We start from the raw sequence: 27,992 nt of genomic DNA, 5'->3' as shown, positions 1-27,992 counted from the left end.
AACAATCCTGGTCTGACACAACTCTGTGTTTATTAAACATTTTCTTATCTGAAATTTAACAAGAAAGAAAATAAATGTATTACATCCGTAATATCAGTGATCTTTAAAAGGACCCGACATAGGTTTTATAAAAAATATTTACAAGCTGTGAACCCAAACTTGCGAGTGACCCAGAGATTTGGGAGCAAACAGTTGAATTACTTCATAGTCAGAGCAGCCTGCAGCTGCAGAGCAATGCAGGATAATGTTGCCAGCTGCTCTGGCACGGAAGAGGTTAACAGCAGTCAAATTAAAGTAGGGCAGAAAGACTCCTCTGAGAATGGTATGAGTTCCCCTTTAAGCTCTGTGCCAGATGTTCAATATCCAGGCTCCAATGCTGTGAGCGACCTGCTCCCCTTAAATGGACAATGGATACACTGTATTTGCTGTATGTACATATATATATATAAAAACAATATATACTCTGCAACAACCATGTTTTTTTTTTGCATAAATCGTGTAAGAGACCGAGAGTAGAGACACGCTCCCCATTCATGGACAGGTGACCCCTAAACCTTAACTCCCGCCTAAGATAAACCATCTTCCCAAGTGCATCATTCTCGTTATAAATGTGGATTGTGACTGATCTATTCTGAAGAGCTGATAGAATGGGCTGTTCTGTCCCAACAGGTCCCTGATACATGGAACTCTCTGGCGCTGACACCTCTAGGAATATACTAATTACCATTAACCATCAGAACGCTGTGTTACTCAGGTACCTCCCTATGTGATAGCAAGAGACGTCTCATGCTCAGTACAGAGCATAGACTGGCTGGATGCACTGAACCTATAAACATCTGCCCTGGTAACATGATTCTTCAACACCTCCATCCGTCCATCTCCGCTGATGGCACAAGGTGCGCCCTGGCTTTATTTATTTCCCCCAGCTCCTGGCATCCTGCGCACCTTTTTATCTCACACGTGGAAGCTGACACTAACTTTATTCACTAGCATCTTTACCCCTTGTGACAGACATTGGGCTTTTAAACTGTTCACACCAAAGGACAATTACCCCTTCCCCATTCATATATTGCACTGTGAAATGGTGGCGAGTATTTCTGCTCACTCCCGGCCTCTGAAGACCCCTCTCACCAGATTTAAATTGGCCCCAAGACACATAGTACCCAGGACCCCCACCCTATACTTGTTACTATGCGTTACTCTCTGGTATTGGAGGGTATTAGAGGGCAGCAGTGACGTCTTTCAGTCTCTAAGGAAGGGGGCGGCCAACTCAAGTCCTCAAGGGCCAAGAACAAATGAGGTTTTCAGGATATCCCTGCTTCAGCAAAGGTGGCTAAATCATTGACTGAACCACCTGTGCGGAAGCAGGGATATCCTGAAAACCTGACCTGTTGGTGGCCCTGAGGATTGGAGTTGGCCGCGCCTGTTCCAAAGGGCAGATGATGGAGCCTCGTCGTCTTTTCACGTAGACTAACGCCAGGTCAGCAACGTGGCAGGGACGCAGCCCGGTCTCCCTGCAGATCGAAATGTAGTATTCCAAAGTTTCTAACAGACCAGCAAATGGAAATATAAACCCTGGGCTGGATCGGTATCACCTTGTGACCTGGAGTTAGTTGACCGTTGTATATGGAAGACGTCACATAGTGACGGAGCTGTCCAAACAATAAATCCAGGCCAAAAGGATAAGACCGCATTATTTCTTCCTTCTGGGCAGCAGCTTTGCAGTTGTGACACTGGGAGGGTTAGACAGGCTGCAGTGTGCAGAGATTCCTCCCGAGTCCTTAGTCAACAACCCCATTTTGCGCCACACAACCTCCCCGTCGTGTCCTGAGGAATAAGAGGTGGGGTCTTCCCCGCCTGGTTGAGGGAGCTCACGCAGTGGAAGGCTGGGTGATGCTCTTCTGGCTGGAGCTCTTCCGGCTCAGCACGAAGGTGGAGGAGTTACTCTTACGGCTGGCGCTCAAGTCGCTCCCCTGCTGCCCGGATTTCAGGTACCGGGCGGAGCAGCAGAGGACGTGCTGCAGGAGGTCATGGAAGAGGTGGCCGGTGAAGAGCATGTAGATCCAGGGGTTGCAGCAGCTGTTCAGGCTCCCCAGGAGCATGGCGATGATAAACAGGGATGCTGCAGGGGGGCAGAGAGAGGGGGGGGGGAACAGGGGGGCAGGTCCTCTTATTATCTCTGCATTACAAGAGACAGCAGGTTATGTACCTATCTCCCACATCTAGGACTAGCTACGGCACCTGACGCTGGGTGTTCCCCGGGCACAGATACAAACTCCTGCCAGAGACTTGTTGGGTTCTCAGAAAAGGGGCAAAGCAGCTGCACAGAGGAGGACATCTAACCCACCCGATGTCATGGGAGCATTAAGCAGAGCAGGGGCGGCCAACTCCAGTCCTCAAAGGCCACTAACAGGTCAGGTATCAAGGATATCCCTGCTTCAGTACAGGTGGCTCACTCAGCGGGAAGCAGGGATATCCGTAAACCCATACCTGTTGGTGGCCCTTGAGGACTGGAGTTGGCCCGTCGAAGACTGAGCCACTGATTGAGTCACCTGTGCAGGGATATCTGGAAAACGTGGCCTGTTGGTGGCCTTTGAGGACTGGCGTTGCTCACCCCTGCTGTACATCCTCTGCAATAATATATTGCCGCTCTGAGACTCTGGATGATGATGCCGCACGTGACACCTTGGTCAGCAGAGGATGTTACATTGTACACACCGCTGTCCCACAGACCCGACGCGGCTTACTGCCAAAGGCTGCCACCCTCCCCGGCACCGAAGGGGTTAAAGGGAGGTGCTTGGACCATGAGCCTCGGTAGGACTCGCACAGTCTGTGTCCCCCTGACCCGTCCTGGCTGCGGGAGTAAAGGGGTTAACCAGCCGCGTTCCACCCCCCCCCCACCCCGTCTCGCTCTGTGTGACTCACGCCAGGAGGGACATGCATGCCGCTTATCTGCCCGTGTGTCCTGAGCAGCCCCTCCGTCTCCATGGTGACCGCATGCCCTCAGACCCAACAGCAGCTGCCTGGCAGCACATAGCAGGCTCCGCATAGCTCTCTCCGTAGCGTGTGCATCGCTGGGACTAAGGCAGGTTGGATTTATCCCGCACAGCGCTGGATTGGCATGCAGATCCGGGCAAAAGAAGTGCAAGGGATATCCCTGCTTCAGCACAGGTGGCTCAATCAGTGGCTCAGTCAGAATGAAATAAAATAATCGTATTGCTTGTAATTTGACATTTCTATAATGTTATTTCCCCCAGAATTTCACCACTTTTACTTTCATACAAATGTGAGAATTTCCACGGTCAGGAAAGTTTCATTAGGAATCTAGATGTGAGAGACTCTCACATCCACCACCAGCTTAAGTTCTTTCAAATCTAAGGCTGTCTCACACTTTAATCTGGTCTGTAACTGTTTCATACGCTCATAATATATATTTTCGTTAACTTGCAATGTCTTGTATATAATGTATACCTTGTTCATTTATGTAACTGTATGTGTAACCATGTATTATTTTGTTTTACTCTGTGCCCAGGACATACTTGAAAACGAGAGGTAACTCTCAATGTATTACTTCCTGGTAAAATATTTTATAAATAACTAAATAAATAAATAAGATGTGAATGTGATTTATCTGTAACTCAGACTGTGACAATGACCCTGCGTGTCCCCGAGTGATTCTGCGTGATCCTGAGTGATTCTCTGTTACCCAGTGATCCTGTGTGACCCTGAGTCATTCTGTGACCCTGAGCGATCTTGTGTGACCCTGAGCGATCTTGTGTGACCCTGGGTGATTCTCTTTGACCCTGGGTGAACATGTGTGACCCTGAGCGATCATGTGTGACCCTGAGCGATTCTGTGTGACCCTGAGCGATCATGTATGACCCTGAGCGATTCTGTGTGACCCTGAGCGATTCTGTGTGACCCTGAGCGATCATGTGTGACCCTGAGCGATTCTGTGTGACCCTGAGCGATCTTGTGTGACCCTGAACAATTCTGTGTGACCCTGAGCGATTCTGTGTGACCCTGAGCGATTCTGTGTGACCCTGAGCGATCATGTGTGACCCTGAGCGATTCTGTGTGACCCTGAGCGATCTTGTGTGACCCTGAACGATTCTGTGTGACCCTGAGCGATCTTGTGTGACCCTGTGTGATTCTTTTTGACCCTGTGTGATTCTTTTTGACCCTGTGTGATTCTTTTTGACCCTGTGTGATTCTTTTTGACCCTGTGTGAACATGTGTGACCTCTCCTCCAGTGTAGAGTTTACAGTGTTAGCTCTTTAAAGAGACAAGACACACACTACACCTGCATCTATACTGTCACATAACTGAGGGTTTGACACTGGAGCAGGGGGCTATTTGTAAGTGGATTTGTAAGTGTGACTGAACCTTTATTCAGGTTTGGCACTGAATGTTGAGGATCTGTCACTACATCCGTCTGTAAACACTGCAGCACAATAGCGAATGCAGTGCTACTGCCCTCACTGCACTGTCACAATAATCAGCTCTTTGATACGGCATCCACTGAAATGGCAACGTCCTAGTGCAGAATTGAGTGCACTGCAAGTGACAGGCCAATAATGCTGTACTCTGTGACAGGGACTAAATGCAGTGACGGGGTATGCACGCAGTGACGGGGTATGCACGCAGTGACGGGGCATGCACGCAGTGACGGGGCATGCACGCAGTGACGGGGCATGCACGCAGTGACGGGGCATGCACGCAGTGACAGGGACAGGTATGAATGCAGTGACAGGGACAGGTATGAATGCAGTGACATGGACAGAGTATGAATGAAGTGACATGCAGTGACAAGGTATGCATCCAGTGACAGGGTAGGAATGCAGTGACAAGGACGGGGTATGAATGCAGTGACAGGTATGAATGCAGTGGCAGGGACAGGGTAGGAATGCAGTGACAGGGCAGGAATGCAGTGACAGGGCAGGAATGCAGTGACAGGGCAGGAATGCAGTGACAGGGGATGTTATGAATGCAGTGACAGGGACAGGGTATGAATGCAGGAACAGGGTATGAATGCAGTGACAAGGTATGAATCCAGTGACAGGGTATGAATCCAGTGACAAGGTATGAATCCAGTGACAGGGTATGAATCCAGTGACAGGGTATGAATCCAGTGACATGCATTGACAGGGTATGCATCCAGTGACAGGGCATGAATGTAGTGACAGGGTACAATTGCAGTGACAGGGTACAATTGCAGTGACAGGGTATGAATGCAGTGACAGGGTATGCATGCAGTGACATGGTATGCACGCAGTGACAGGGACAGGGTATGAATGCAGTGACAGTGACAGGGTATGAATGCAGTGACAGGGTATGCACACAGTGACAGGGACAGGGTATGAATGCAGTGACAGGGACAGGGTATGAATACAGTGACAGGGACAGGGACAGGGTATGAACGCAGGGACAGGGTATAAATGCAGTGACAGGGACAGGGTATGAATGCAGTGACAGGGACAGGGTATGAATACAGTGACAGAGACAGGGTATGAATGCAGTGACAGTGACAGGGTATGAATGCAGTGACAGGGTATGCACGCAGTGACAGGGACAGGGTATGAATGCAGTGACAGGGACAGGGTATGAATGCAGTGACAGGGACAGGGTATGAATGCAGTGACAGGGACAGGGTATAAATGCAGTGACAGGGACAGGGTATGAATGCAGTGACAGGGACAGGGTATGAATGCAGTGACAGGGACAGGGTATGAATGCAGTGACAGGGACAGGGTATGAATGCAGTGACAGGGTATGCACGCAGTGACAGGGACAGGGTATGAATGCAGTGACAGGGACAGGGTATGAATGCAGGGACAGGGTATGAATGCAGTGACAGGGACAGGGTATGAATGCAGTGACAGGGACAGGGTATGAATGCAGTGACAGGGACAGGGTATAAATGCAGTGACAGGGACAGGGTATAAATGCAGTGACAGGGTATGAATGCAGTGACAGGGACAGGGTATGAATGCAGTGACAGGGACAGGGTATAAATGCAGTGACAGGGACAGGGTATGAATGCAGTGACAGGGACAGGGTATAAATGCAGGGACAGGGTATGAATGCAGTGACAGTGACAGGGTATGAATGCACTGCCAGTGACAGGCCGTTAGCTGTGCCGTGCCGGTAGCAGTGTCGCTGGTCTGAGTCACAATGCAGGAGGCTGAGTACTGAGTGTGCACAGGTCTCCAGCAGACACAGCAGCCAGACAGTGATCTGATAATGGCAGTATTACAGATAAGCTGCTGCTTGGATACTCAGTATCCAGAGTATCCTCGGCCGGGATACTGTCTGACTTTAGCGGCTGGTTACACAACACTCGTATTATAATGAGATGCATTGAGTTCTGCCTCTGGCCTCCCATTCGTGTTTCTCATTTGTTGGCGTCACACAACATCTGAGTGGAGGATGGCTGAGCAGAGGACTGCGGAGGCTGAGCAGAGGTCTGTGGAGGCTGAGCAGAGGTCTGCGGAGGCTGAGCAGAGGACTGCGGAGGCTGAGTAGAGGTCTGCGGAGGCTGAGCAGAGGACTGCGGAGGCTGAGCAGAGGTCTGCGGAGGCTGAGCAGAGGTCTGCGGAGGCTGAGCAGAGGTCTGCGGAGGCTGAGCAGAGGTCTGCGGAGGCTGAGCAGAGGTCTGCGGAGGCTGAGCAGAGGACTGCGGAGGCTGAGCAGAGGTCTGCGGAGGCTGAGCAGAGGTCTGCGGAGGCTGAGCAGAGGTCTGCGGAGGCTGAGCAGAGGTCTGCGGAGGCTGAGCAGAGGTCTGCGGAGGCTGAGCAGAGGACTGCGGAGGCTGAGCAGAGGTCTGCGGAGGCTGAGCAGAGGACTGCGGAGGCTGAGCAGAGGTCTGCGGAGGCTGAGCAGAGGACTGCGGAGGCTGAGCAGAGGTCTGCGGAGGCTGAGCAGAGGTCTGCGGAGGCTGAGCAAAGGTCTGCGGCCCGGGTCACGTTCCCCCTTCTCAGACATCCTACTGGCAAGGCTCAATTTAACCCTTTAATGCATCACACTGCTCTGCTGGTGCATTCCGAAGCTTTGAAAGGGTTAACCTGTTCCCTGCCAGGAGCCAGCAGCTCTTTGAAAACTAGTGTATCTGTAACATCTAGTGCAGGGGCGGCCAACTCCAGTCCTCAAGGGTCACCAACAGGTCAGGTTTTCAGGTTATCCCTGCTTCTGCACAGTTGGTGCAGTAACTATGGCTGAGCCACTGATTGAGACACCTGGGCTGAAGCAGAGATATCCTGAAAACCTCACCTGTTGGTGACCATGAAGGACTGGAATTGTCCGCCCCTAATGTAGAGCAATGCAGGGCAGGCTCCTCCGGAAGGGAACAGGTAACAAATAGTTGGTTAGAAGAGCCTCTGGGTCTAAAAATGTAAATTAAAAAAAAACCACATGAATTATAAACCATAAATGTTCTAATTTCACACTGACCGCTATCTGCCCGGCTAATGTTATACAGCATCTGCAGTAATATGAGAAGCAGCGAGGAGAAATTCCCATACTGTGAGCTAATAAGAGCTGAAGGGTGAATTTCGCCTTCTCAGTCCCATGATCTCTGTGAAAACCAGTCCCTAAATACAGCTATGGAAGGAACACCTTCTGTATGCAGGGCTGGTACCAGCAGGCTGCAGTGTTTGCATGTGGCCAGCAGAGGGAGCGTCCTGTCCAGGACCCCCTCCTCCCCAGGGCACCCAGCCAATGAAGGATGTCAGAAGTGATAACCAGAACAATAGCTGGAAGGGACCAAGCACTGATGATAACAGAGCGATAAGATGGAGCAGGACTGGCACCTGGAGGGTGGGTATGTATGTATACACGTATAGGCTCTAAATATAACATACAGAGGATGTGTCATATTCTGGTCTCTGAAGTGGGATATGCAAGATAAAGCTGTGCAAGCTGTGTACAGCCCTTTGCAAACCATGTTATTCATTGTATAATTATTGTTATTTTCTTATAAGGATCCAACATATTCTGCTGCAAGATGCAAATTAGATTGTAAGCTCTGTGTGGCTGAGATTCATTCCAACCCTACTGTACAAAGTAACACTGACAGTAATGGTTATAAAACACAATGGTCTGAGGCTACCGCATGTCCTTGTTACGCCCTGATATGTGCTGTATAAAAGGAGATCCGCCCTGATATGTGCTGTATAAAAGGAGATCCGCCCTGATATGTGCTGTATAAAAGGAGATCCGCCCTGATATGTGCTGTATAACAGGAGATCCGCCCTGATATGTGCTGTATAACAGGAGATCCGCCCTGATATGTGCTGTATAAAAGGAGATCCGCCCTGATATGTGCTGTATAACAGGAGATCCGCCCTGATATGTGCTGTATAACAGGAGATCCGCCCTGATATGTGCTGTATAACAGGAGATCCGCCCTGATATGTGCTGTATAACAGGAGATCCGCCCTGATATGTGCTGTATAAAAGGAGATCCGCCCTGATATGTGCTCTATAAAAGGAGATCCGCCCTGATATGTGCTGTATAACAGGAGATCCGCCCTGATATGTGCTGTATACAAGGAGAGCTGGCTGCAGTCGGGTCTGCAGGATCTGTGACATTGCTGCTTCTCCAGTCTCCCACCACAAAGAACCCATGGGATCACTCCTGAGACAAATCAGGGCTTGTACAGAGCCGTATTGCCCCTGGGGTTGCCAGGTATTGCCAGTATTGAACTGGACTGTCCTGTATTTGGACACTGTCCAGTGAGAAATTAGAGGTAATACTGGACATGTGTGTGTCCGGCATTACCTCTCTGGACATAGTGACCTAATCGGCTTGGGAGGGGCTGCAGAATTTCCCGTAACAGGGAGGGCTGCTGCTAGGGGGCTGGGCTGCTTCCTCCATTCTGATTGGCTGCATTACCCAGCAGCAGCCAATCAGGAAGAGGTGTCAGGGCCTCGGGTGGGGCCAAGGAGAGGAGGAAACCTCATGGGGTGGAGAGAGGTGTGTGTGTGTGTGTGTGTGTGTGTGTGTGTGTGTGTGTGTGTGTGTGTGTGTGTGTGTGTGTGTGTGTGTGTGTGTGTGTGTGTGTGTGTGTGTGTGTGTGTGTGTGTGTGTGTGTGTGTATCGAGTGCATCGCACCTTTCACCATTGTGTCCAGTATTTTTGGAGATGCCACCTGGCAACCCTAATTGGAAAAAGTATATCTATTAACTGATATACTTGGTTTGTGTTTGAGAAGAGGGTGAGAGGTATGTGACTCCGATGTCTGTGTATTAAGAGGAGATAAGAGGTATGTGTCCCCGATGTCTGTCAGAGGTATAATTCATAGTAGATGTAGTTGAAAAAAAAGACTTATGTCCATCGAGTTCAACCTATGTTCAACCTATGTTACATTTAAATGACAGATACTCTATCCTACAGTATATTTGCATTTACAGTATTTTAACCTAGAGGGATTATCTAATGATACCTCATATGGGGAAAAATATATCCCTTCCTGACTCCAAATATTTCTCGTTGGATCAACATCCTTCCCATGTTTACTTATTTGGTACTGTATATCCCTGTATACATTTCCTTTCTAAAAAAGATACCCAACCTTTTTTTAAACTTATCTATTGTATCTGCCATCACAGTCTCCATGGGTAATGAATTCCACAGTGTAACTGCTATTACTGTAAAGAACCCTTTCCTTTGTTGCTGGTGAAATCTCTTTCCCCCAACCTTAAGGGGCGACCCCATGTCATTGGTACTGCCCGTGGGATGAATAGTTCTTATGAAAGCTCCTTGTATTGTTCCCCAATATATTTGTATATAGTTATCCTATCCCCTCTTACACGTCTATTAAGTAATGTAAACAAATCTAATTTAGCTAGCCCCTCCTCATAAATCAGATTATCCATCCCCTTTATTAATTTGGTGGCTCTTCTCTGCACTCTCTCTAGTTCCATAATGTCTTTTGCATGGAGTGGTGCCCAAAACTGTACTCCATATTCAAAGTGTGGTCTTACTAATGCTTTATAAAGGGGGATAATTGTCTCTTCCTTTCCATCCATACTCAGTTTAATGCAACGATATGCTCTTAGTTGCCTTTGCAGCTACTGCCTGACACGAAATCGGACATCTGGCCATGGACATGTTGCCGCAACCACGTTGGCGCCGGCATTTGGCCGTCGAGTGACCCTTCTCTGCAGCCGCTCCACCGCCGGTCGCTTCACCAATAACGTAAGTACGTTGAGGGGTTTTAGCAGTGAGGGTAGGGGGTTTAGGGTATGGAGTTAAGTTTTTATAGTACAAAATTAGGGTTAGGGGTTATGTTTTTTAGTGTAGGGGGCAACGTTGGTATTAGGGATTTAGATTAGGGGGTTTTAGGGTAAGGTTAGGGGCTTACCTTGGAGGCTAAAACCGTCCGCCACCAAAAGTCCTAACCCGTGCCTGACATTGGGCACGATTGCTAAGCCTGCGGTGTACAAGGACTCCTAAATCCTTCTCCATCAAGGATCGACCTTATTTTGTCCCATTTAATTTGTAAATAACCTGTTTATTCTTGCTTCTAAAATGCATAACCTTAAACCTCATCTGCCATTTACCTGCCCAAGTTCCCAGTTTATCCAAGCCCTTCTGTACAGAAATTACATCGTGTGTGTGTGTGTGTACAAACAAAAACAAGAAAGTAGCACTATAAGGTGCACTTATGTGTTTGTGATATTAAGGTGATATATCAATAAAAAAAATATTTTACAAAAGTGACTACCTGTGGTATGTGTTCTAATATACACATAAATACAGTATATATACACATATATACATATACACACACACACACACACACACACACACACACACACACTTTGTGTATATAGGGTACATGTTTATTGTTTAGAACACATACCATAGGTAGTCACTTTTGTTATATAATTGTGCAGTAGGTGGCAGTGCTTGGCCACAATGGTTGGTAGGAGTGACTGGGTGAGGGACAGTAGCCATGAGTTCAGAATATTGGAATGCTTGATTTTATTACCTTACACAATTTAGTATCATCAGCAAAGATGGAGACTTTGCTCTCTCTGCCAACCTCAAGGTCATTAATAAACAAGTTAAAAAGCAGGTGTCCCAGTACCGATCCCAGAGGTACTCCACTTATAGCTTTAGCCCAACCTGAAAAAGTTCCATTTATGGCAACTCTTTGTTGTCTGTCCTTCAACCAATTATCAATCCAGGTGCTAATATTTTTACCGAGACCAATTTGGTTTATTTTGAGTATGTATTAGGAGGGGGTGAGAGGTACGTGTCCCTGATGTCTGTGTATTAGGAGGGGTGGGATGTAAGTGTCCCTGATGCCTGTGTATTAGGAGGGGTGGGAGGTATGTGTCCCTGATATGTGTGTATTAGGAGGGGTGGGAGGTACGTGTCCCTGATATGTGTGTATTAGGAGGGGTGGGAGGTACGTGTCCCTGATGTGTGTGTATTAGGAGGGGGTGAGAGGTACGTGTCCCTGATGTCTGTGTATTAGGAGGGGTGGGATGTAAGTGTCCCTGATGCCTGTGTATTAGGAGGGGTGAGAGGTGTATGTCTCTGATGTCTGTGTATTAGGAGGGGTGAGAGGTATATGTCCCTAATGTCTGTGTATTAGGAGGGGTGGGAGGTACGTGTCACTGATGTCTGTGTATTAGGAGGGGTGGTAGGTACGTGTCCCTGATATGTGTGTATTAGGAGGGGTGGGAGGTACGTGTCCCTGATATGTGTGTATTAGAAGGGGTGGAAGGTACGTGTCCCTGATGTGTGTGTATTAGGAGGGGGTGAGAGGTACGTGTCCTTGATGTCTGTGTATTAGGAGGGGTGGGAGGTATGTGTATTGTATAGTATTGTATGTCTTTATTTATATAGTGCCATTAATGTACATAGCGCTTCACAGCAGTAATACATGTGGTAATCCAATAAATAACAGATGTACAGTGTCCCTGATGTCTGTGTATTAGGAGGGGTGGGAGGTACGTGTCCCTGATGTCTGTGTATTAGGAGGGGTGGGAGGTACGTGTCCCTGATGTGTGTGTATTAGGAGGGAGTGAGAGGTACGTGTCCCTGATGTATGTGTATTAGGAGGGGTGGGAGGTACGTGTCCCTGATGTGTGTGTATTAGGAGGGAGTGAGAGGTACGTGTCCCTGATGTCTGTGTATTAGGAGGGGTGGGAGGTACGTGTCCCTGATGTCTGTATTAGGAGGGGTGTGAGGTACGTGTCCCTGATGTCTGTGTATTAGGAGGGGTGGGAGGTACGTGTCCCTGATGTGTGTGTATTAGGAGGGAGTGAGAGGTACGTGTCCCTGATGTCTGTGTATTAGGAGGGGTGGGAGGTACGTGTCCCTGATGTGTGTATTAGGAGGGGTGGGAGGTACGTGTCCCTGATGTGTGTGTATTAGGAGGGGTGGGAGGTACGTGTCCCTGATGTCTGTGTATTAGGAGGGGTGGGAGGTACGTGTCCCTGATGTCTGTGTATTAGGAGGGGTGGGATGTACGTGTCCCTGATGTGTGTGTATTAGGAGGGAGTGGGAGGTACGTGTCCCTGATGTCTGTGTATTAGGAGGGGTGGGAGGTACGTGTCCCTGATGCCTGTGTATTAGGAGGGGTGGGAGGTACGTGTCCCTGATGCCTGTGTATTAGGAGGGGTGGGAGGTACGTGTCCCTGATGTGTGTGTATTAGGAGGGGTGGGAGGTACGTGTCCCTGATGTGTGTGTATTAGGAGGGGTGGGAGGTACGTGTCCCTGATGCCTGTGTATTAGGAGGGGTGGGAGGTACGTGTCCCTGATGTGTGTGTATTAGGAGGGGTGGGATGTACGTGTCCCTGATGTGTGTTAGCTGGAAGGAGGGATGTTACTGCCTGCATCAGCTGTGTACGACGTCACTTTCGCATGGAGATTTGCTGCAGACCTGAACATGTTAGAGCTTGGAGGAGATAGATCATCGATGCCACGAGGGGCTGGACAGCCGGTCCCGGTATATTTAGAAAGCGGTGCTATGCCGGCACTCACTTCAGATCCCCCGGGGACCTCAGCCAGAGCAGACTTCCCACAAAAATATCCCTGCATAATGCATGTGGCTGATGAATGTGCAAGCAGTGAGTGGGAGACTCCTGTGTCCGCACGCTCAGAGGGGCGAATGCATCAGCGACACAGCCACAGAGCAAGCAGCCTGTGCAAAACCGGGTCAAACCCATTCACAAGGGGGCACTGTGCTGTCTCAATTGGCTTTCAGTCTGTGAGTTCCCTCCTAAGGTTTTATAAATAGCCTCGTAACATGACGACTGTGAGAATAAAGTGATCAACAGCCCATCCCACCGCTGCAGGGTGACACAGACAGAAGGAAACTATAGCCCCTCCAGCCTGTCCCTCCCACTGCAGGGCGACACAGTGACACGGACAGAAGGAAACTATAGCCCCTCCAGCCTGTTCTTCCCACTGCAGGGCGACACAGTGACACAGACAAAAGGCACATGGAATGTGTCCCTCCCACTGCAGGGCGACACACTGACACAGAAGGCACATGAAATGTGTCCCTCCCACTGCAGGGCGACACAGTGACACAGACAAAAGGCACATGGATTGTGTCCCTCCCACTGCAGGGCGACACAGTGACACAGACAGAAGGAAACTATAGCCCCTCCAGCCTGTTCTTCCCACTGCAGGGCGACACAGTGACACAGACAAAAGGCACATGGAATGTGTCCCTCCCACTGCAGGGCGACACACTGACACAGAAGGCACATGAAATGTGTCCCTCCCACTGCAGGGCGACACAGTGACACAGACAAAAGGCACATGGATTGTGTCCCTCCCACTGCAGGGCGACACAGTGACACGGACAGAAGGAAACTATAGCCCCTCCAGCCTGTTCTTCCCACTGCAGGGCGACACAGTGACACAGACAAAAGGCACATGGATTGTGTCCCTCCCACTGCAGGGTGACACACGGACACAGAAGGCACATGGATTGTGTCCCTCCCACTGCAGGGTGACACACGGACACAGACAGAACGAATCCACTGCCATATATTCTGTCTCCTTTTTGAGCACTTGTCATGCCTGGTCCAGCCTGCATTGTGGTGACTGCTCTCTGGGTATCAGTCTAACAGCACTCTGGGCTGGAAAGTGCTGCAGATGCTACAGTATGTGGAGGGGGCACAGTTCCTCTGGCTGTGTAACTATCACCAGCCTTTGATCTGCAGCAAGACGTGTCCAACTGCTGATTGTTGGCTAATTGGCTCAATTTCAAGGAGGAGATTTGATCTCTAGTACTGGTTTCCTACCCTCCATCCCAATGTATCCTACCCTCCGTCCCAATGTATCCTACCCTCCATCCTAATCTATCCTACCCTCCATCCCAATGTATCCTACCCTCCGTCCCAATGTATCCTACCCTCCATCCTAATCTATCCTACCCTCCATCCCAATGTATCCTACCCTCCATCCCAATGTATCCTACCCTCCATCCCAATGTATCCTACCCTCCATCCTAATCTATCCTACCCTCCATCCCAATGTATCCTACCCTCCGTCCCAATGTATCCTACCCTCCATCCTAATCTATCCTACCCTCCATCCCAATGTATCCTACTCTCCACCCCAATGTATCCTACCCTCCATCCCAATGTATCCTACCCTCCATCCCAATGTATCCTACCCTCCATCCCAATGTATCCTACCCTCCGTCCCAATGTATCCTACCCTCCGTTCTAATCTATCCTACCCTCCATCCCAATGTATCCTACTCTCCATCCCAATGTATCCTACCCTCCATCCCAATGTATCCTACCCTCCATCCCAATGTATCCTACCCTCCATCCCAATGTATCCTACCGTCCATCCCAATGTATCCTACCGTCCATCCCAATGTATCCTACCCTCCGTCCCAATGTATCCTACCCTCCGTCCTAATCTATCCTACCCTCCATCCCAATGTATCCTACCCTCCATCCCAATGTATCCTACCCTCCATCCCAATGTATCCTACCCTCCATCCCAATGTATCCTACCCTCCATCCCAATGTATCCTACCCTCCATCCCAATGTATCCTAACCTCCATCCCAATGTATCCTACCCTCCATCCCAATGTATCCTACCCTCCGTCCCAATGTATCCTACCCTCCGTCCCAATCGATCCTACCCTCCGTCCCAATGTATCCTACCCTCCGTCCCAATGTATCCTACCCTCCGTCCCAATGTATCCTACCCTCCGTCCCAATCTATCCTACTCTCCGTCCCAATGTATCCTACTCTCCATCCTAATCTATCCTACCCTCCATCCCAATGTATCCTACCCTCCATCCCAATGTATCCTACCCTCCATCCCAATCTATCCTACCCTCCATCCCAATCTATCCTACCCTCCATCCCAATGTATCCTACCCTCCATCCCAATGTATCCTACCCTCCATCCCAATCTATCCTACCCTCCATCCCAATGTATCCTACCCTCCATCCCAATGTATCCTACCCTCCATCCCAATGTATCCTACCCTCCATCCCAATGTATCCTACCCTCCATCCCAATGTATCCTACCCTCCATCCCAATGTATCCTACCCTCCATCCCAATCTATCCTACCCTCCATCCCAATGTATCCTACTCTCCATCCCAAACTATCCTACCCTCCATCCCAATGTATCCTACCCTCCATCCCAATGTATCCTACCCTCCATCCCAATGTATCCTACCCTCCATCCCAATGTATCCTACCCTCCATCCCAATCTATCCTACCCTCCATCCCAATGTATCCTACTCTCCATCCCAAACTATCCTACCCTCCATCCCAATCTATCCTACTCTCCACCCAATCTATCCTACACTCCATCCCAATGTATCCTACCCTCCATCCCAATGTATCCTACCCTCCATCCCAATCTATCCTACTCTCCACCCAATCTATCCTACACTCCATCCCAATGTATCCTACTCTCCATCCCAATCTATCCTACTCTCCATCCCAATGTATCCTACCCTCATCCCAATGTATCCTACTCTCCGTCCCAATGTATCCTACCCTCCATCCCAATCTATCCTACCCTCCATCCCAATCTATCCTACCCTCCATCCCAATGTATCCTACCCTCCATCCCAATGTATCCTACCCTCCATCCCAATGTATCCTACCCTCCATCCCAATGTATCCTACCCTCCATCCCAATGTATCCTACCCTCCATCCCAATGTATCCTACCCTCCATCCCAATCTATCCTACCCTCCATCCCAATGTATCCTACTCTCCATCCCAAACTATCCTACCCTCCATCCCAATGTATCCTACCCTCCATCCCAATGTATCCTACCCTCCATCCCAATGTATCCTACCCTCCATCCCAATCTATCCTACCCTCCATCCCAATGTATCCTACTCTCCATCCCAAACTATCCTACCCTCCATCCCAATGTATCCTACCCTCCATCCCAATCTATCCTACTCTCCACCCAATCTATCCTACACTCCATCCCAATGTATCCTACCCTCCATCCCAATGTATCCTACCCTCCATCCCAATCTATCCTACTCTCCACCCAATCTATCCTACACTCCATCCCAATGTATCCTACACTGGCGACACACTTTATTCGAGCTCGGCTAGTCCCACGAATTCGGGTATACCCGGGTGTATTGAGGTTTGTGACTGTTTTCTGCCCGAGTGCATTGAGGTATTTTCCAGGCAGGGATTGAAGCATTTTATTCCCGCTGGCTGCAATACTGCACAGTATATATATATATATACTGCATTACAATTCATGAATTTATGCCATCTGGTAGACACGCGAAACATTGCAGCCTATTAAATCCTAATCATTATCATTTAACAGATCAGCCGCCCATCAGCCAGGCATGAACCCAGGCTGGGAAGGCAAATGCAACGGGGCTTGTCAGAGGTGAGGAGCGGCGCATTCCAGGTATCTGCCAGGTACATACTGGGTATTTGCTCGAATAAAGTGTGTCGGTGCAGTACTCTCCATCCCAATCTATCCTACTCTCCATCCCAATGTATCCTACCCTCATCCCAATGTATCCTACCCTCCATCCCAATGTATCCTACCCTCCATCCCAATGTATCCTACCCTCCATCCCAATGTATCCTACCCTCCATCCCAATGTATCCTACCCTCCATCCCAATGTATCCTACCCTCCATCCCAATGTATCCTACCCTCCATCCCAATGTATCCTGGCAGCCCCGCTGTTAGAGGGGGAGAGACTTTACCTGAAGAGTTCCCCACAGTGTTTGTCCTCACAATAAACTGCCCCTGTGGTGAAGTTATTGTTCTGGGGGCACAGTGACATAATAACTCCGCCCTGAACGGAGTGTTACCCTCCCAGGTACTGAGGGATAAACAGCTCATGGGCATGTGTATGATCTGTCTGTGCAGATTACTCGGAGCTGGGTGAGAGCGCGAAGGCAAACACCATGCATTAAAAGAATCCCTAATTAACAGCACAATGACTAATTACACACAAAGCACTTTGTACATCCAAACACAGGTTTCCAAAGCCTTCGCACCACACATTGTATGAAGAACTGTGATGTCAATCCAGCACAAGGTATCACAACTTGTGTCAACAATTTCCAAACTGTGGCACCTAGGAAGTGAAGTAAATGTGTGTTATATAATTGCCCCGCTATGGGGGAGGCGTGGGGAGGCGAGAGGTCAGATAAACTTGATGTTGCCCCCTGCTATTAGTGTTCTAGTGAATGAATGCACATACTCCCGAACACACTGAGTCACACTGGGATACAGTGATACGCACACACATTAATACACTATTCGTACACAAACACAGTTACAGAGCCTAAGCACAGACACACTGTACACCAGGGGAGGGCAACTCCAGTTCTCAAGGGCTACCAAGCCGTGCTGTATACTCTCACGTATACACACTCACAAACGCCCAGAGATTCACAGATCCACACACGTTACCGTAAGCCAGAGCCGTGTTGTTCAATGGAACATATACAGTGTGTGTTATTGTATAATGGCGCGCCTTTTCCTGACTTATTCCACAGCCACATGCCGCCGGACCCCACCCAACTGCACAGAGGGGAACGAGGGAGTCCCAGCACTGCTGCTGCCTGAGATATAACAGGATATCGGTTTTATAATTGGTTACATGTGAACTAATAACTGGGACGCCTTACATTTGTGACTAAAGTTTGCAAAACTGCAACCAAAAGCTTTGGAATTTAGGGGGTTGGGGGGGGTGGGGTGGAAATATTTGAATAGAGAATAAACAGAGATGATTTAGAGGTGCTCCAGGATTCGGGATGTTTATACGTTTTTTTATGATTTCAACTTGGAAGCCAAACTCAACAAAAAGCAGAATGGAGAGGTTCACACACGGCTCTCATTAAGAGGCTTCAAACCTGGGAGAGAAATTACCTGCAGAGATCCCCGATGTGTCACTGGCTTGTTATCAATCACTGCTGGCCTGAGATTGTTTGGAAGGGTAGCCATTTTTAATATGCCCCTAAAGTATTTTTCGGACGTCATTTTAATGGGAATCTGCTGACTGCACAATGTGGGGGTTTTCTCAGAAGGAGAAGAAAAAGAAAGCAATCCTAAAATATATTGCTTTTGGACTGCGTATCTAAGGCTGGCGCTCCGAGTAATCCTCGCCCTCGCGGTGAGGGGGGGGGGGGGGTACTGGACATAGGAACCGGTAACTGGTATAATAATATTTCTGTGTGTGACCGAGCGGGACGGGAGCCAGTGACTGTGACTGCCGCTCGACCCCTGCAGTGCCAGGAAGACAGCAATGTGATACTTTAATATCGGTGGGTCACAGTGGCCTCGCAGCGCAGGGAAAATGCTTTCCACATAGACCATCAGTGGCCAACTCCAGTCCTCAAGGGCCAGCAACAGGTCAGGTTTTCAGGGGATATCCCTGCTTCAGCACAGATAGCTCAATCAGTGGCTCAGTCAATGACCCTCGAGGTTTGGAGATGGCCACCCCTGACAGAGCATCAGAAAACATATACTTAACCCCTTTAACAAGAGAGATCGGCGAGGTATTGCCTTGCACGTTGATTACTTAGCACACTGATTACTTAGCACACTGATTGCCTTGCACGCTCATTGCCTTGCACGCTGATTACTTAGCACACTGATTGCCTTGCACGCTCATTGCTTAGCACACTTATTGCCTACAGTAGCACGCTGATTGCCACACACACTGATTGCCTCACATGCTGATTGATTTGCACGCTGATTGCTTATCATGCTGATTGCTTTGCACGATGATTGCCTCACACGATGATTGCCTCGCACGATGATTGCCTCGCACGATGACTGCCTCGCACGATGACTGCCTCGCACGATGATTACCGTGAGCGCAGATTGCCTTGCGTGCTGATTGCATTGCACGCTGATTGCCTCGCACGATGATTGCCTCGCATGCTGATTGATTTGCACGCTGATTGCTTATCATGCTGATTGGTTTGCACGATGATTGCCTCGCACGATGATTGCCTCGCACGATGATTGCCTCGCACGATGACTGCCTCGCACGATGACTGCCTCGCACGATGACTGCCTCGCACGCTGATTACCGTGAGCGCCGATTGCCTTGCGTGCTGATTGCCTCGCATGCTGATTGCCTTGCACGCTGCTTGCCTCGCACGCTGATTGCCTCGCACGCTGATTGCCTCGCACGCTGATTGCCTTGCACGCTGATTGCCTCGCACGCTGATTGCCTCGCACGCTGATTGCCTCGCACGCTGATTGCCTCGCACGCTGATTGCCTCGCACGCTGATTGCCTCGCACGCTGATTGCCTCGCACGCTGATTGCCTCGCACGCTGATTGCCTCGCACGCTGATTGCCTCGCATGCTGATTGCCTCGCACGCTGATTGCCTTGCACGCTGATTGCCTCGCACGCTGCTTGCCTAGAACGCTGATTGCCTTGCACGCTGATTGCCTCGCACGCTGATTGCCTTGCACGCTGATTGCCTCGCACGCTGATTGCCTTGCAGTGAGTCAGTGAAAGGTTTGGGGCGTGGTTTTGGTAAGTGTCCTGCATGTCTTCCCCTTTTCCTAAGGGCTGCATTTTATAAAGCATTGGGATTTTTTTACCCAACATCACTCTAGTTCATTTTCTAAATATGTCCCCCGGAGAAGGTCACACCCCAGGCCTGGCTGCATGCACACAGCAATTGACTAAGGCCTCTGTCAACATCTCCGGACTGCAGCAATGAAAACAAATACAAAGTGAAGGGAGGTGGAACGTGCCATGAAGTCCCAAGGCTGATGTGGTGTCTGTACTGGGTTTGTGTTGTGTTGTGTGTTTGTGAACTCACAAGCGCAGGCCTAGCCCCTGAGATAATGTGTCATGGGTGAGTCACAGAAGACTGGTATGGAAGACACCGAAGGAGTTGGGTTACCATGCAACAATTCCCAACAAAAGGAGGTACAGATGAAAGAAGTTTGGAAAGCGCTATATACATGAAGAAGAGCCCTGTGAGCTTTGGGAAGCTGTGTATGCTCTGTAAATGTGAAGAACAGACCTGTGAGGTTTGGAAAGCTCTGCGTACATGAAGAAGAGACCTATGAGGTTTGGAAATCTCTGTACACATGAAGAAGAGACCTGTGAGCTTTAGGAAACTCTGTACACATGAAGAAGAGACTTGTGAGGTTTGGAAACCTCTGTACACTTGAAGAAGAGACCTGTGAGGTTTGGAAAGCTCTCATTATATGAAGAAGAGAGCTGTGAGGTTTGGAAATCTCTCATTATATGAAGAAGGGAGCTGTGAGGTTTGGAAAGCTCTGTGCACTTGAAGAAGAGACCTGTGAGGTTTGGAAAGCTCTCAATATATGAAGAAGAAAGCTGTGAGGTTTGGAAAGCTCTGTACCCTTGGAGAAGAGACCTGTGAGGTTTGGAAAGCTCTCATTATACAGTAAGAAAAAGAGAGCTGTGAGGTTTGGAAAGCTCTGTACACTTGAAGAAGAGACCTGTGAGGTTTGGAAAGCTCTCAATATGTGAAGAAGAGAGCTGTGAGGTTTGGAAAGCTCTCAATATGTGAAGAAGAGATCTGTGAGGTTTGGAAAGCTCTCAATATGTGAAGAAGAGACCTGTGAGGTTTGGAAAGCTCTCAATATGTGAATAAGAGACCTGTGAGGTTTGGAAAGCTCTCAATATGTGAAGAAGAGACCTGTGAGGTTTGGAAAGCTCTCAATATGTGAAGAAGAGACCTGTGAGGTTTGGAAAGCTCTCAATATGTGAAGAAGAGACCTGTGAGGTTTGGAAAGCTCTGTACACTTGAAGAGACCATGTCATGCCAGATACATCATTACAGTACTGTACAGGTAGAAGGTATCCAAGTATATGATTAATCTACATCTGTCGAGGTCTGTGCAACATGAGGAGGAGAATGTATAGGAAATGAGCTCCCTCTGAAATAAATACAAGAAAGTTTACAATGTAATCATGAAGTGCTAATCTTTACTCTCAGAGTCTAATACGCTGAAGCACCAAGGCGTTGGGTTATATTAGAGTAATTTTAGCCACATGCTAAAAAAATATACACTACAGCATATGTGTTCTCTATATACATATAAATCAAAACGTATATGAGTAACGTATATATGAGTACCAATTCACACGAGTCCTATGACGAAAATATAGGCGTAAATCTGTCTATATCCCCCCAAAATAAATGTGATATAGTCAGTGACATAAGGTTCAGTGGGTATCTCTCAAACCCCACATAATTAAAGAAAAATAGAAACAAACCTAAAAGTCACTAATCGGTTTGCGAGTAGATCGATTAGTGACTGTTAGGTTATTTCCCGCTTTGCTTTCTCTATATACAGTAAGTGCTTGTAAGAGACGTGTGCAGAGGTACACAATGGAGACCGTTTAAAGTGAAACGAAAATTAGGCTTTATTGCGCCTGTCCCTTTAAAACAATAAAACATATGAAAATAAGCCAAACAAAAAACCTACTCCACTTTGGAGAATATCTACACATGTAGTTCAGCCCTCTCTAACTGAGTGGCTAGCTAAGCTATTTACCAGCCCCAAATATATATACATATATACAGATATATAACCGTCCCATAAGAAAGTCTTATCTGTTTCTTGTAGCTGAAGGGGAAGCCTCTCTGCTCTCCTGGGTCAGCAACTTTGTGTGCTAAGTCAATGTCTGTCCAGGTATAGGCTGCTCCCCTTCGTCTTGCTGTCAGCCTGCAGTCTATTTGCAGCTCAAGACATCTGTGCTCTGGTTAGTCCAGAGTCCACTAAGGAAATCCTCTGGTCTGTCTTTCCAAGGTCAGCTCCAATTGTGAGCTCATTAATCCCCCTCCTGTGTCTCAGAACAGGCTATTTCTGAGAGAGCTCTAATCAGCCAGGTGGAGTTGGTTAATTGCACACCAGCAATTAACCAGCACACTTCTGGATTAGAGGCAAATTGTTGCTGGGTATTGCAGCCAATCAGGAGGAGGTGCCAGAAGCCTGGAGATGGGGCCAAGGAGAGTAGGAAACAGCATGGAGCCGAGAGAGGTGTGTGTGTGTGTGTGTGTGTGTGTGTGTGTGTGTGTGTGTGTGTGTGTGTGTGTGTGTGTGTGTGTGTGTGTGTGTGTGTGTGTGTGTGTGTGTGTGTGTGTGTGTGTGTGTGTGTGTGTGTGTGTGTCGCACCTTTAACCATTGGTCAGTATTTTTGGAGGAGCTGCCTGGCACCCCAAGTCTCATCATTACAAAGCGGTAACATTGTGGTATCATTTGTACAGGTGTACAATATGCATTACCTGTAACAAATCACTCCAAATAAATCTTTTTATTGGGGGATTCAGGATAGAAAAAAAATTCTGGACATCATTTCCGTGCCTCTGTATGTTCAGCAGACAGTGATACATTAACTGGGGGTGTTGTTACATACGAACAAATAGCAGACAATATATATGAAATTAAAACGTATTTACAAAAAAAGAATTGTACGTGAGCTGAACCTGCAATAAAATAACAACAGCCACTGAGAAACAGGCAAAACTGCTAGCTACTGTGGGAACCGGATTTGCACTCTTATCTGAGATTGTTACATCACAACACCGCTGCAAACACGCAGGATGTGCATGCATGCTATGTACGGTGCTGGGTTGTGTATTTCATGTTGGTACTTGTGCTGTGTTTTGTGTCTGACGAGACGCTCACCTGCACATGAAAGTAAAGAAAGGTGGGGGGCCGTGTTGATCCTTTCTTCCATCTAGTAACAAGGAGGGGGGGAAGTAGGGGGTATAATACCTTTTATTGGACCTGCAAGTAGTTGATATGTTACAAGGTTCGAACCTCTCAGGGTCCTTCATCGGGTAACCCTGAGCCGGAGAGGTAGGAAAGCTGGTAACATATCAACAACTTGTTGATGCAATAAAAGGCATCATACCCCTTACTCCCTCTCCCCCTTTTGTTACTACTGGGCGTGAAAAGAATCCCTGTGCCTGTGACACACAAGCAGAAACACTGATTGCTCAACCGCTAGCGTGAACATTCCTCAGCGCAGCAAGAAATCCAGGAGCCCTCGGCAAGTCAAGGGTCTACCGGGGGAAAGCTAATGTATTACACAAGGCCGGGGGAATAAAACGCGGGCAAACGCGGCCAGACATATCTGGGCAGGTGGAAGCCATTTCTGAGATGCCCGTGAGTTATTTACTACAGGGGCAAAACTAGCACAAAAACAGCACCAGATTTAATCAAATGAAATGAATCCCATAGAAAGACATTGGAGTTTTCCTGGGAGAAATCTGATGCTGAGCACCAATGTTGCGGGGTATTAGGTGCTCTGCCCTGGGGTGTGGCCGGGTGGTCAAAGACTATCAGGCAACTAGCCGTTTGATTGGTGGAGAAGCCTCGCCCCGGAGCGCTGTGCTTACTATTTATTATTAAAGAGATCTCCTCTTGGAAAGGAAATGTAATCAGCCTGGGTATTACTGGGGTCCGTGTAAGAGGTCAGGGGCAGGCTGCTCTGGGCACTGGAGAGTCAGTGTATTTATGCCTCTGTGTAAAGCTTTAGGCTGCGCTTATACAGCCGGCGACGCGACCGATGACGTCACCCGTCGCCATTGCGACGAGTTGTACTTGGAAGTTTAGGCGACGCCGCTGGATGAGGCCATAAAAGGGGAGGGCAGAGGCACAGAGAAGCTCCCGGTTGGCCGCAAGGGGAGACCGTCGCTGAAAAAATGAAATATCAGTGACTACCAGATTTCTGTTAGCGCTGTCGCGCCGTCGCCGTCGTGTGCACTATAAGCGCCGGCGACGGGGACAATGCATTTGTTTTGCCGCGACGGCGACATCGCATCGCCGGCACTATAAGCGCAGCCTTAGAAGGACACAGTGATTCTCCACCTCGCCAAATTCCCTACAGAAGCACAAATGGATCAAGAATTACTGATTCTATGGACATAAAGTATCGCAGATTCCATTATTATTATTATTATTATTATTATTAACACCTAATCTGCCTGCGATATGTCCCAGGCTCATGCAAACCTGTCATTCGGTAGTATATATATATATATATTTATTTATTGTGTGTGTGTGTGTGTGTGTGTGTGTGTGTGTGTGTGTGTGTGTGTGTGTGTGTGTGTGTGTGTGTGTGTGTGTGTGTGTGTGTGTGTGTGTGTGTGTGTGTGTGTGTGTGTGTGTGTGTGTGTGTATATATATATATATATATATACACACACATACACATACACTTTAAGTTACGGTGGGTGAAAAAGGAGACAAGAAACCTCCGCCGTATAGCATATAGCATATAAAAAGATCACTTGTGAGCACATTCACATGTCTTAGGCAGGTCTGCAACCCCGCCTTTCACCATTATCACCCAGCATATGTGAATGTGCTCACAAGTGATCTTTTTATTTGATATATATATATATATATATATATATATATATATATATAAAATATATATATTTATTACTTTATATGTGTTGTCAATTAGATGTAGCATTGGGCACCCCTACCTTTTGTTGTACTTGTATATATTGTAACACCGGCGGGAGAATAGATCAGTGTATCTCGAAAGCTCGCACATATACAGGGCACACACAAAACAGAACATGAGGTGAAGGTAAAGGAAGTGTAAAGGAAGGGTGCATATACTGTCCAAAAAGGTACAAAAAAGGTAAACAAGACAGGCGCTCAAACCTCATTTATACTCAAAAAAAAGTGGAGTAAATTTGTGACTCCAAATTGTTTTTTGACACACCTCTCTGGCCCCCTGTGCTCTGTGTCAGGGGTGCCCGACAACAGTCCAAGACTGAACCTCTGATTGAGCCACCTGTGCTGAAGCTGGGGTGTCCAGACAAACCTGACCTGCAGGGGGGGGGGGTGTTGAGGACTGGAGTTGAGCCCCCTGCTCTGTGTGACCTCTTCATGGGGTGTCCCAGGACAGAAGGAGGAACAAAGTGCCATTAATGACACCCCCAGAACATATTCCCATATCTTCTTTTCGTGTAACCCTTTCACTGCTGAAGTTTACAGCGCTGCATAGGATTTCTTAATAAAGACCAGACCTCGGTTACATTACAGTGCCGGATTGTGAAGGTTTCAATCAGTATAGCACACATCATGCCAACTGGACAGTATCCCAGGCACTTTGCAGGTTGTGATACCTTTGATCAGGAAAACATCGAAGCTTTTCAACCCCAATAACTATTTTCCCCCATCGTGTGTTACCCATACCGAAGCATAGGAGGGGGGGGACCCTGGGGAGCGTGAAATGGGGGGCAATTTATTCGCATTTATGGTGATAATATTCCTGCTATTTCCCAGCTCAGGCGCACGGCGTTGGGGGAGTTTTAATTCTGTGCAAATGACACAAGTGTGGCGATGTGTGCAGATGTGAGCAGATGTGTGCAGATGTGAGGACCTCTTCCAGGGCAGGACATGACAATAAGGCATCCTGACAATACTGCTTGTTATGGGAGAAGTGTATGGTCAGATAGTTACATATAGTTACATAGTTACATAGTAGATAGAAGGTAGAAGCAACCAGTGAACGCTGCTCCATCAGCAGCAGAAATCAGGAGTTAGGGTCAGGGTAACCCTACAAATGTCTTACTGGCAAGTGCCTTGGTTATAAAGGAACACCCGCTCCTGTTAATGTGTCCTCTATACTGGAGCAATGTGAAATCCCTTGTAGATATCCAGATATCCGAGACCATCCCTTTCTTACTGGGACATGATTAAAGACCCCCCTTCCTCTCCCCCAAGACAGACAGGACCCATGCCCCATCCCAAGAATGCCTGCACTCCTAGACCACCCCAGACATACAAAAATGAGCAGATGCCTCCTACCTTCTTTGGGCGCATGGGGGTCCCACACGGACCACATCTGCACGAAGAAGAAGGGGGTCCAGCAAATGATGTAGGCCAGCACGATGATGAAGGTCATCTTCACCGTCCTGATCTTAGCCTTGGAGATGAGCTTGACGCTGCTCACTCGCGACAAGGTGGCCCTCCTGCTTGAGCTCAGCCGCACGTTGCTCTCACACACCGTCTTCAGCCTGATGTTCTGCCAGATCTTGTAGCTGATGAGCCCGTAGCACACGCTGAGGATCAGCACCGGGATGATGTACACGGTAAAGGTCATCCAGGTGATGTACGCCTTGAGCCCCCAGGGCTGGATGAATTCCGCCCTGCAGTCATACACCCCGTTCCCCACCTCCTTGAGGGAGAAGATGTGGATCTGCGGGATGCTGAGTAGGAAGCTGAGGATCCAGGTGAGCAGGACATAGACACAGTCTGACCTCCTGTGCAGGGACCGCAGGGGCTGACAGATGGCCAGGCACCTGTCCAAGGACATCAGCAGGAGCATGTAGGTGGACGCAAACATCCCCACCACCTGCAGGTAGGTGACCAGCCTACAGAGGAAGTCAGGAGCATAGAACCTGAAGGTGATGTCCCATATTAGCTGAGGAAGGACCTGGAACAGGGCGACCACCAGGTCTGCAATGCTGAGGTGCTTCATGAAGAAGTACATGCGGGAGTGCTTGTGCCTGTTAATGTGGATCCCGATCAGGACGCAGACATTCCCGGCCAGGGCCAGGGCCAGGATGAAGGACAGCACGGTCACCTCCACCTTGGCCACGTCCTCGTTCCTCTTCAGAGGGTCCCTGGTGGTGTTGCCCCCTTGAGTTTTGTTCTCCAGGCTGGAGTTCCCCCAGGAACCGTTGAGCACAAGACCGGAGCAGTCATTCTTCAGGCACAGACTCTCCATGTCCAGCTGTGAAGGGTGGAGAGACCCAGCTGGGGACTCAATATGAGAAGTTAGACTGTATCATCCCTTGGAGCAGAGCATCTCACCCTGCACGCAGTGTCCCCCCGGGTGTAGGGTCCCTGCTCTCGGCTAGTTAATGTGTCCTCCTTGTGCTCTGCACTTCTGCTCTGCTCACTGTAGGGAAGCTCTGCTCCCTTGAAGATGATGAGGCAGAGGTGGTCTTCTCATCCAGCCCCTCCCCCTCCCCCCGAGGCTCTCACATTCACTCCTGTCCTTCCTCAAATAACAGACAAAAATGTGTTTAATGTCTAATTCGACCTAATTAGTTCATCAGCAACACATGGAGCCATGTGTCCATTCTAACTCCGTTGTCTGCAGGCAGCCTGACCAGAGCTCAGCATCCCGGACACAGCATAACCTGGGACAAATTAGCACCCCTGGATCTGAACAGCCATTCCCTGACTTTGCTAAATGTATGTTCTCTTCCTCGGGGCCACTCAAGCCTCCCTCCCTATGAGCACATTACACATAGCTGGAGGTCCAGGTGCTTCCAGTACCCCCTGTGTGTTGGGGTAAGATTCCTCGCCTCTGTGGGATGATTCTCCAGGTCCCTCCCTCCAGCCGTCATGCTCCATTCATGCACAGGGTGAGCCAGTGCGCTGGGGGGCTCCGGGAGCCTGCTGGGAAAGCTCTACACTTGGAGAGGGGTGGGCAGGAGGAGAAGGAGGAGAAGGAACCCGCAGCAGTCACTGGGAAGTCACACTGGGATTAATAA

General features: G+C 48.7%; 1 protein-coding gene across 1 annotated transcript; it reads right to left on the bottom strand.

Annotated features, from left to right (window-relative positions):
• Positions 1-11: 11 nt before the first annotated feature.
• Positions 12-27,992, bottom strand: OXTR (oxytocin receptor). The gene is made up of 2 exons (XM_075574691.1): positions 26,296-27,992; positions 12-2,122 (listed from the first exon to the last, which is right to left on the bottom strand). The coding sequence occupies exons 1-2, from the start codon at positions 27,215-27,217 to the stop codon at positions 1,872-1,874; spliced, it is 1,173 nt and encodes a 390-aa protein (XP_075430806.1). The 5' UTR covers positions 27,218-27,992; the 3' UTR covers positions 12-1,871.

The sequence above is a fragment of the Ascaphus truei genome, chromosome 17 (assembly GCF_040206685.1).
Source record: "Ascaphus truei isolate aAscTru1 chromosome 17, aAscTru1.hap1, whole genome shotgun sequence".
Lineage (NCBI taxonomy): Eukaryota > Metazoa > Chordata > Amphibia > Anura > Ascaphidae > Ascaphus > Ascaphus truei.
This window is presented reverse-complemented; position numbering and strand designations above follow the sequence as displayed.

What these genes read in the sequence shown, in the direction of transcription:
- OXTR (XM_075574691.1), bottom strand. Translation starts at nt 27,217, where the DNA reads ATGGAGAGTCTGTGCCTGAAGAATGACTGCTCCGGTCTTGTGCTCAAC. An exon ending in CCCCCATGCGCCCAAAGAAG is followed by an intron (nt 2,123 to 26,295) that starts GTAGGAGGCATC and finishes GCCCCCCTGCAG; the next exon opens with CATCCCTGTTTATCATCGCC.